At 41.2% G+C, this 10,571-nt stretch overlaps 4 protein-coding genes across 4 annotated transcripts; 3 read left to right on the top strand and 1 right to left on the bottom strand.

The window, feature by feature from the left end:
• Positions 1-1,526: 1,526 nt before the first annotated feature.
• On the top strand, positions 1,527-3,614 carry BDB00DRAFT_776133 (uncharacterized protein; the record flags this gene model as incomplete). Its single annotated transcript, XM_053120257.1, has 6 exons — positions 1,527-1,919; positions 2,137-2,266; positions 2,346-2,410; positions 2,516-2,672; positions 2,751-2,846; positions 2,914-3,614. 6 exons carry the CDS (start codon positions 1,527-1,529, stop codon positions 3,612-3,614), a joined length of 1,542 nt encoding a protein of 513 aa, XP_052972801.1.
• A 447-nt stretch (positions 3,615-4,061) lies between these two features.
• Positions 4,062-6,894, top strand: BDB00DRAFT_859847 (MFS transporter-like protein). The gene is made up of 13 exons (XM_053125954.1): positions 4,062-4,281; positions 4,377-4,519; positions 4,631-4,673; positions 4,794-4,853; positions 4,954-5,086; positions 5,216-5,322; positions 5,394-5,465; positions 5,553-5,701; positions 5,806-5,948; positions 6,014-6,181; positions 6,281-6,361; positions 6,473-6,496; positions 6,568-6,894. Exons 1-13 carry the CDS (start codon positions 4,124-4,126, stop codon positions 6,793-6,795), a joined length of 1,509 nt encoding a protein of 502 aa, XP_052972800.1. The 5' UTR covers positions 4,062-4,123; the 3' UTR covers positions 6,796-6,894.
• A 130-nt stretch (positions 6,895-7,024) lies between these two features.
• On the top strand, positions 7,025-9,008 carry BDB00DRAFT_859845 (uncharacterized protein). The gene is made up of 7 exons (XM_053125953.1): positions 7,025-7,124; positions 7,207-7,377; positions 7,481-7,595; positions 7,690-7,944; positions 8,051-8,209; positions 8,300-8,366; positions 8,444-9,008. The coding sequence occupies exons 1-7, from the start codon at positions 7,102-7,104 to the stop codon at positions 8,869-8,871; spliced, it is 1,218 nt and encodes a 405-aa protein (XP_052972799.1). The 5' UTR covers positions 7,025-7,101; the 3' UTR covers positions 8,872-9,008.
• BDB00DRAFT_859837 (ras family-domain-containing protein) lies at positions 9,009-10,111 on the bottom strand. Its single transcript, XM_053125952.1, has 5 exons — positions 9,922-10,111; positions 9,790-9,851; positions 9,504-9,695; positions 9,296-9,424; positions 9,009-9,204 (listed from the first exon to the last, which is right to left on the bottom strand). The coding sequence occupies exons 1-5, from the start codon at positions 10,061-10,063 to the stop codon at positions 9,109-9,111; spliced, it is 621 nt and encodes a 206-aa protein (XP_052972798.1). The 5' UTR covers positions 10,064-10,111; the 3' UTR covers positions 9,009-9,108.
• Between the last annotated feature and the right edge of the window lie 460 nt (positions 10,112-10,571).

Raw genomic sequence — 10,571 nt, 5'->3', positions numbered from 1 at the left:
AATTGTTGCCAATTGGATGCGGTTACTCATGGCATGTTTGCTATATCACAGCTAATTATATTTGTATCATTTTTGAATACGATTGTAGGACCTGTTTATTGTAAAACTACTCTGATTTACAAGAGAACGGGACTGATATATGGACAAAGATGTAGTCAAATTCATCTTTGAACACGTGCAAATTACGACAAACATTCATGAGAGGGCTGGTACAAAATGATCTGTACAACTATTACTTTGTCTCGACGTTTGTCGACTTTAGAAATTGAGGATGTGCGTTTGTTGTTCCTTGATCCGTATACTATTTAACGTGTCTGGAGTAGTTATGACCAATATCAACTGTAATGGTACGAGCTTAATATTTCTTTTTGCAATAACGTCATCGTGACGAAACATCTATTATCGAATCTATCGGCCTTCTTATGATCCATATAAAAACACAGTGTCCATGAGTAGTCTACGCGTAAGTCTTCTTGAGTGCTTGAACGGCAAAGGTTGGTCACTATGCATTTTCCCATTGTACCCAAATGAACGGTACCAGAGGTTTCAGATGAGGTAATCCTGCTCGTGGAGCGGTAACAAAATGTGCTTACCCCGCACAGCTTATTTTACGGCTCCGAAAGTACTGCTACGTTTAAGTGGCTCTCGTCTCTCTCACAGTGTGAGTAAGTGAGTGAGTGAGTGAGTCTGTCTTGATTATTAGAATAACCGGTCGGGCGCGCTTTCTGCTTATTGGGCGAGAGAGAGAAAGAGATAGAGAGCGCTGACACTTCTGCGCAAATCAAGTTTATGAAATTACGGTCCCCCACCCCTTATCACCCATCTTCGTGGACGCTTATTTCGAGCCCGATCCATTAACTTGCAGCGCATTTATATTATATCCATGGATGCGAGCTGATATAAATAATTATTTCTGCTAACCAACAAATACATGTTCTGCTTTTGCCTAAAATGGTCTTTGATGCTTACGACGCTGCATATATAGACGATCTGCTGAAACAAAAACCCTAAAGCTTGGTTGGCTATTGCCTGTCGGCCATTCAAAAACAATTACCATCAGAAACAAAAATAATCGCGTTTGCATATTTTTGAGCATATGCTAAAGAAGCGCGCTTGTGCGGAGTGAGGATATTTCATTTTCAATGCCTTTAACCATCGTCATCAGCTCGGCAGCTTTTTCTTCCGGCCGGTACAAGTAACTACTACTACTACTATACTAATTGGAAAAAAAAAGAGCTTTTCCATGCACACTTTCCAAGACAAGGCCGCATTTTATGATCGAAGTGTAAGGGTATGCACCGACAAACAACAGATACACAGAGCACATACGTACAATACAAACAGAGTACCTTCTTTCCTTCTTTGATACTTGTGTTACGGCCAATGTTTCCAAAAAAATCCATTCAGGGTTTCAAAAGGTTATACTATTTTCCCCCGGCGAAGCGGAGCCAAGGATAAGCTTGCATGGCTTTTTCGGTATAAAAGACAGCTGAAGCAGCTTTTCGCATATCACATTTGCATCTCTTATGGCAAGTCTACTCTCAAGCGCAGCGCAGGTAGCAACTCGCCACCGAGCGTCATCCTCAGCCTCTTCTTTAGCACAACCACCTGCCCCTCAACATACCAACCACCCAACCCATTCACCTTCGATTCCTGCAGCCGCGCATAATTCCACTCGAGTTCGCTCAGCATCGCAATCAAATCCTCAAACAGCCCCATTCTCGACCAGCGCACCATCGTTTCATTCAGGCAATCGAAATTCCCGGCATTTATCTTTGGACACCAACAGCAGTGACACTGGCAACGATGCTACTACTCCATCAACAACACACATACCACCAGTGACAGCACTCAATATTGAATTTGAAGGCGGCACACATGTCATTGTTCGACCTAACCGAGTTGTTCGAGGTATGGAAGTGAATCAATAGTGTTTCAACTCCGAGAATTGTTTGCATATCTAAACGTAACGAGTTCTTGCTTTGCACATAATACAGGTATAGTCGTATTGGATGCTGCTGAACGAATGCATGTCACTCGTATCCGTATCAAGGTAATGTATTCATTCGTTTTGTATATGCTCTTCCAGTTCCATTGCTCATTTATTATATGATCGACGTTTTTTGACGCTCGTAGTTTCGAGCTGAGGAATCCGCCATGGTTAAAGTCGAAGAAGGTGGTGGCGATGGTCGAGGGGAGTGGGTACATCAAGCAATCACCACATTCTTTGAGACGGATTGGAAACTTTGGGGCAATGACTCGAGCAGTAAGTTGTTCTACTTTTGGGGAGAGTGCTGTCAAGCTGACATAACGCACGTGCGCTGAAACGTGTATTTTTCTTTTAGACTATTCACAATCTGCCTGGGAAGAGTTGGAAGCGGGTCATTATGAATTTCCATTCGCCTTAAAGGTAAAGTTAATAGATTGGGTTTGCAGGATTATTATCGGTTAAATCATTAGCCACTGAGTGGTTTTTTTTTTTTGGTAAATCTTGATGCTAATGAAAAATGTGTAGTTTCCAAATGTCAATTACCCACCATCGATGGAGGAACCTTCAGGGTTTGCAATTCGGTACATATGGACGGCACAGGCTGATGGGCCTGCGCTTCAATCGGGAACTAAGAGTCGTGAATACATCACACCTTATCGACCGATAGTAATTTCCACTCCAGGTATGCGATGTTACACAGCATGCGTCAATTGATCTGATTGAAAGGGGCTCGCATCATATTAAAAGACTCACATTCTAGGCAAGGAATGGGTGTACAAGACCACCCTTATAAAAGACAAGAAGCATGCGGTTGCAGAAGCACAGGCAAAACTCTACAAACAATCCTATTGTCCAGGTAATATAGCGGGTTTCTTTAAGACGAGAGACAGGACCAACTTTCGTTTTTTTTTATAAATGTGCAGATGAGCCGTTTGAAATGCAGCTCAACTTGACCACACTCCACGCGGATGCCAAGATCCTTGCCATTACCTACAAGTTCCGTAAGCATCATGAAGGCAAGATGCTCGTCCAACAAGGGACTGCTTTCCGGGAACACATCCGGACGGTTCTCCATGGCAGTGTGCCGATCACGACGTCTCCTGTTTCAGAGACAGTGTGCTTTGACGTCCCAACACGATTGGTCTCGCCGTCCTTCACCACACGCCATACACGAGTTCACTACGGGCTCCAGTTTCTCATTACGGTCGAACAAGGACATCTGTTCAAGAATAACCACGTATTAGAGTTCAACATTCCACTCATCATTGCCAACCTGTCGAACGACCACTTGCTCCGTATTCCTGATCTGACATCGATGCAAAACTACCGCGACTCGAAAGACTGTCCAATGTTTTTCAACGCAGATCTGGATGAACCGCCAGAGCCACAAGGATTACCGAGCGAGTTAATAGGACCCTTGACGGCCGCATTGACACAAACGCCTCCGCAAAATGAGGAGCCACCCAATTACTTTAGTTTGCCCAACTTGCCGCCACAGCTAGAGTTACGGAAAGAGCGCAAGGAACGGACAGTGTATTTGACACGACCGGCAAGGGGAGCATATCATGCTTCTGAGCTGGTCGAGGCAGTCATCATACCTGGCTTGTTTGATGAAGACTGGTAGAAGTTTAAAAACACCACCAACTCCTCCTCGGCATAACGTGAACATAGACTTTTCTTTTTCTTTTTACACACACCATTGTACGTGTAACGTTGCTATTTTGCCCTTATTTGGTGAATTTGCTTACAAACACCAGTATACTATTTATTTAATCCTCTCACACTTCCTCAACGTTTATCCACTCCAACCATTTCATGTATATTATCTTAACAACTACATTAGCAAAAAGCATATTTTCTATTTGCGCACTTGGTTATGCATTACTGTTTTGAATCCAAGTTACGTAATAGCTGTTAGTGAGTATGATCGGCACTTGGAGCGACTACAGCCTGCACAAGCGGAAGAACATATTAGTTTTTCAAATTTAGGGGGTGAGCATCTACATTTTAAGGAAACCAAAAAAAGACTTGTACGACCCAGTAACAAGTCAAATCGAGAAAAAAAAAAGCGGATAATTTCATCTCTTTTTCTTTCCTCCTTTTCTCCTGATTTAGTCATATACTATATTCATCATGTTGACTGACGAAAAGACAAAAGTGGCTAATGGAAAAAGCCAAACAGCACTGGAAAAAGTAATCAGTAGTGATGCGGATCAGCCTCCCACGCTGGAGTTCAGCGAGGAAGAACGCAAGGCAATCGAGAAGAGGCTCGTTCGTAAAATCGATTTGAGGTATACTAATAAGAGCATAGGCGTTCTCCAAGTGGATGTACATGTTTTTTACAAAAAACAATCTTGACGGAAAATGAGATTTGCTATTTTCATAGAGTAATTCCATGGGTGGCGCTATTATATCTCATGCTCAGTTTGGATCGAAACAATATCGGTAATGCTAGATTGGGTACTCTAGAAGCCGACTTGAATTTGCAAGGAAACGACTATTATACGGCGTTGACGATCTTTTTTGCTGGCAAGTAGCACTTTTGCTCTACAGAGAACGAATGCTTGGATTTGCGATATATACATTCAGGGCTCATTTCTTTTTTGTTTTGGCTCTTTCTTCTTTGATACAATACTACAGGTTATGTGATTTTTCATATTCCTTCCAACTTGATGGTAAAATGGTAGGATAAAAGTACTGTAGTAGCTCATGTACGAACTATAAAATCGATCATGCATAATCGTTCTGATCCCACCCCGTCTCTTTTTCTTTTGCATATCTCTTAATTCTACCTTCTTTCTAGGTTACTTCCATCGCGTTGGATTTCAGCTACTATGATTCTGTGGGGTATCTGTTCTATTTGGTATGTTGAACAGCAGAAAATGGCTGTCTTTTTTTTTTTTTTTTTTGCTTACATGATCTCTTTACAGTACTAAAGAATGATATCATGGTGATATACATAGTCAATCAGCAACGCACAATGCTGCAGGTTTGATCGCGTGCCGCTTCTGGCTAGGCGCATTTGAGACAGGTGTTGGTCCTTCGACACCGCTCTTTTTATCGTTTTGGTATCAGCGCGAAGAGTTGGCATCGCGTGTAAGTCCATGATCTGATATATTGTTTTTTTTCCTTGAGGATGTGGGCAGTTGGGGACAGGGAATGATATGTCAGCACGAGATCACGCTCTTACTGTTTACCTCGTTTGTTTTTCTATGCTTATACCAGGTCGCATTATATTTCGGCTCATCAACAGTAGCTGGCGCCTTTTCAGGGGCTATTGCCTACGGAGTCCTTGGAAACCTGAGCGGAGCCCATGGTTTGGCCGGGTGGAGGTAAATAAGATGGCCCAAATAATGCAGTAGAAATTATGTTACTAAAGGGTAACCCGTTTGTTCCTTGAAAGATGGCTGTTTATCATTGAAGCAGCACCAACAATCCTTTTCGGTTTTTTGAGCTTCTTCATCTTACCGAACCTGTAAGCATTAAACCTGAGAACAACCATGTACTACCTCTGCGAAATTCAAAGGTTCACTACTAACAAGAAAAATAATTTCTCTTCAAGTCCCGAAACTGTGGGAACTCGATGGTTGTCCCCCGAGGAAAAGGCCGTGGCCATTGAACGAACGCGTAAAGGTGGAAACACGGATAACAAGCCGTTCGACAAGCATCAGTTTTTGGGCGCTATCATTGATTATTACAACTGGCTAGCATGTATGTTCTGTGTTGACTATGTGGCCCTGAGCATCTTGTGCTTACTTAACTGATGGGGGTTTTTTTTTACGAATGGATGTGGGAATATCTGTCACTTTCTGTAGTCATTATCTATATCGGCTTGAATGTGGCATTGGCAAGTTACTCTGTGTTTCTCCCCACCATTATCCGTGATTTAGGATTCAGTGCGTTGGATGCTCAGTTACTCTCAATTCCACCTTATGTGGCCGCTGCTGTCCTTGTTTTCGTAAGTACACAGCTTTCCGTCGAAGCACCACACGAAAAAATAAACTTTTGTATGAAACACTATAGCTTGTCTCCTGGAACTCAGATCGCACACTTCAACGCGGCTATCATGTGGCATCTGTTTCGGCTCTGGCTATCATCGGCTATATCTTCTTGCTTGCGACAGTCAATGTCGGCGTACGGTATGCTGGTGCTGTCTTAGTAGCTTGTGGTATTTACCCTATCATTCCTTTAGTAAGTGATATTGCTGCTATTATTGAATATCATATTCTTGGAAATATTTTGTTCATCCAAGCATTTCTTTCTTTTATCGCATACAACAAAAAAAAACAGACACTATCTTGGGTATCCAACAATAACTTGGGCCATACAAAGCGTGGTGTTGCCATCGCCCTGACTAGCATGTGCGGACAGGTAAATATCGAGTTAAACTTATATCTGACTTGCAAATGAAATAAAACGAGTATTATCATGCTCCCGTTAGAAAGGCAGACGGACTAAATGAATAAGCAATTCATTTAATAGTGCTTCAGTATGCTAGGAACTCAGGTATATAATAAAAGGTTGCAGCTGGATGAGGAATGTCTATCAACAAACGACGCTATAATAATTTTTTGTAGATTTATAAAACGGAAGACGGCCCACGATATATCCGAGGTCACGCCGTTTGCCTGGTGTTCATGTGCTTAGCTGGGTTGTCTGCCATTACGTTACGATTCTTATTGAAACGCGAAAATGATCGTCGTGACCGAAAGTACGGTGTTCCCGAATCGATGGATTTGAGTGAGGATGTTGATAGTGACGAGCGATTGTACGAGAAGAACTCCAACTTCCGTTATGCCTTGTAGTAGTTCTGCATTCTTTTGTCTATATATTTACTTACCCACTGTATTATCATCATATTTCGCGTACACGGATAGCAAAAGTTAACCTCTCTATAATCACTTATACAATATACAGTGATAAATTAATATTCTTTTAAAAACGATATTTGGAGTTTCAAAACCGCAGCTTTCTTTTTGTAACACGGTAGGCTAATATGGTATATGCTGAGAAAAGTGCAAGTCAATGCACAACCCGCTGGATGTCAAATTGGACAATTGCTCAAATAAAGCGGCAAAACACTTATTTGAATTTGACACACTCATTATTACATGAAGGACGTCAATTTAGTCAGGTATCCCATTTCAAATTAAAAAACGTTGTTTTGCTACACCTCGATAAATACCCATGTGCACTGAACAACATGTTTATAATAGGCTCAGCGAAGAGATTAAAGAGTTTGAGGAATACTTGGCACCTACCACTTTCGAGACTCGTAGCCGGCATGATCTCTTTCAAACGATCCGATCCATTGCGCTTCAAAATTATCCAGAAGCAACAGTCGAACCGTTCGGATCTTTTGAAACGCAATTACTATTACCTTCAAGGTCAAAACACTTGCCATAGAGAGAATCTCCCCCCACCATTTTGTTGCCTATGACTTTAAATTAACAAAAAAAGAATCTTCTGTCAACAAATGCTATATAACAGTGATATCGACCTGAACATCTCTACCGACGATGGCATTAAGCCCCAAACGATCCTTAAAAAAATATCTAAATGCCTTAGACAGTATGGATATATGCAGCCCGTTTTTCGCGCCACGGTAAAGCGTTCTTTCTCTCGCTTTTCATATAAAGAAAGAAACGGACTTATTAATGCGCTTTTGCTATATGTTGCTACTTATTTCAACACTTTAGGTGCCTGTTATCAAATTTTGTGAATATAAGTCGGCACTCAACGCGGATATTACGGCGCAAAACAATGTCATCAGCTCAAAGCGAACCCTTCAATGGATGGAAGAATACCCAGAGCTTAAACCGCTCTTTTTAGTCCTGAAACATGCTTTGCTTGGAATTCGCTTTGAACATGACCCAAATTACGAAGTATTAAGCACAGTCAGGAATGGTCTCGCTAGCTACGCTTTAATATGCTTGATTACTCATTATCTAAAGGTACTTGCACAATACATAACTTCTATGTTTCTTCTAATGCAAAAGGATAAACAGAAGTTAAAGTATTGATCTATTGCCGCCGTTTGCGCATGTGTCTATCATATAGTATAATGGTGATACTTCTGAAAAGGACGGCAAAGAAGACAAGGACTTTTCAAAGAAGCGACTTGGTATGCTGTTGATAGGATTCTTGAAATTCTACTCGACCTTTGATTTCGACACGAAAGGCTTGACATTCTATACCTCGGAAGGATACTTTGACAGGGTAATATCGTACATGGCAGTGAAAGGGATATGTGTAGATTTCCCCGTCTAATCATTGTTAGACTTTTTAATTTTATGTTCATGACGATAGCGTGATGGCGCTTTCGATCCCAAATGTTTGAATGGCACCATTGCTATCGAAAATCCCGACGATCCTAGTAAGTAACTGTGAAAAATCAAAAAATTTAATACAAACTTTATTTTTGCTTGGGCTCTAATTTCTTTGGGCGTATAGGTGCCAATGTTGCTCGTGCTACAAGAACAGCCAAGCAATTCCAGGCTGCTCTTGGATGGATGCATGTCCAGTTGAACACACGCATTGAATCTGACACGTTTCAACGCTCATTGCTCGAAAAAGTTATACTTGTAGAATCTCACCCATCAAATACTCCTCGTAAGAATCTGACAAAGTATCAGTTTCCGCTGAAGTATTTGAGTGTGGAAGATTTGGGTGCCAGCAACTTACCATCAGTCGATCCGTACCTATTTGCGAATAACGCAGCCAGGAAGAGAAAGCAATCCTATATTGATCGTGATGATGGTGATAATATAGGCAGGAGCAGCAACGAGAATAGTCGACCAAAGAAAAGAAAGAAGGAAAAGCGGGGACAATCTCACTCTCAGGAAAGGGGAAATGGACGGCGATTCAAAAGATCAAGATAGAGAATGAGAGAACGATTGCTAGGGCGCGAAAGCCAAGCCTATCGTCATCATCTTCTTTATCGTAATTCTCCCACATAAACAAAAAAGATAGATCTGTATATAGGATCTGTATGGTACAAGTAAAAAAAGAAATAGCTGTTTATGTATGTATAAAAGAAAAAAAAGTATGTTTAGTAAATGGTATACAAGGAATTATAGTAGGTAGCAAAAGTACATCTAGTTTGTATTTGTGATAAATTAGCAGCTGCATCCTCCTGCCTGCGGTTGCTGCGTGCTCACGCGTACTGTATTGGGCGCTGCTTTTTTCTGCCATAAGCTCGGCGTCTCAATAATCTATACACATAAAATGGCGTAGGTTAATACGGATTACAAAGGATGATCCTACTACTACTACTACTGCCTCTAGTATTCTAAATTTATTTACCTTGATAACCAATTCTTCAAACGCCTCTCGCACGCCCACGTTCGTTTTCGCGCTGCATTCAATAAACAAGGTTTGTAACTTACGGGCCATCGCTGCACCTTCTTTGTATGTTACGGCTCGTGAAGATTCCTTTTGACAATGCTTCAGTACCTTGACCATTCTTTTGCTACGACACTATCATATACAATTCAAATCCGTTTCGTCTTACCTTATCCACCTTATTACCAACAATCATCTTGACGACATCCGGGCTTGAGCAGTATGTATTGACCTCGTTCCACCAAGTATTTAATGCCTCAAAAGAATCTCGACTGCTGACATCATAGACCAGAATCACACCTTGTGCCCCACGATAATATGACGAAGTCAGCGTCCGAAACCGTTCCTGACCCGCGGTATCCTAGATATGTGTATATACGACATTCAGTGCCAAGTTGCAAAAGTTGACAAGTGCATTCAACCAGTTTTGCACTACAAGCGTTTTTTTCAGTTACCCAAATGGTCAATTTATAAGTTTTGCCTTCGACGTTGGTCATGCTCACTTTAAAATCGACACCTATACAATAATGAATGCATGGTTTGAGTGAAAATCTCGGGTTTTCAACCACAAAAAAAAAGGAACATACCAATGGTTGCGGACACTTCGTCTTGTGGTAGAAAGGTGTCGTCCGTAAACCGTAGTAAAAGTGACGATTTACCAACTGACGAGTTTCCAATAAGCAGTAGTTTGAGTGTAGGGACATTTGCAGTAGTATTATCAGCAGACATGATATATAGATAAATATGTATAAGGTTTCGAAAGATAAATGAAAAAGAGAAAGAGCAAAGGAAAATGCCACTGAAATTTTCTTGAGTAACCTTCTCAGTATGACGTATTGGGAAACACATGTGGACCTCGTTCATTTGATAGAAACATTATTTTTAGATGTGAATGAAGGGCAAGAAGAATATGGTACATGGATTAATATAGAAAACATGGTAAAGTCGAATAATGCAATGTGAAAGAATGGTGTTGTGTGCTTGTGCTATGAGAGAGAATTCTACGGTTGAATCGTCTTAGGTTGTCTTTTTGTTATGATTGACATAGCCGATACCAACACATGTCAGTACCATGGTCTCCCCATCCTGCTTGATCTTGTACGCCACTCCAAAAAATGATTTGAGATCACGCAGGTATTGGATCCTAAACACCGTTTCTTCGTCAGCATATGAAATCCAAATTACACATCCCTCGTCTCTTCTTTGAGATCCATCCTCCCAACTATCCCATCAAAAA

Source organism: Zychaea mexicana (assembly GCF_025766255.1).
Source record: "Zychaea mexicana strain RSA 1403 chromosome Unknown BDB00scaffold_180, whole genome shotgun sequence".
NCBI classification, from domain to species: domain Eukaryota; kingdom Fungi; phylum Mucoromycota; class Mucoromycetes; order Mucorales; family Lichtheimiaceae; genus Zychaea; species Zychaea mexicana.
This window is presented reverse-complemented; position numbering and strand designations above follow the sequence as displayed.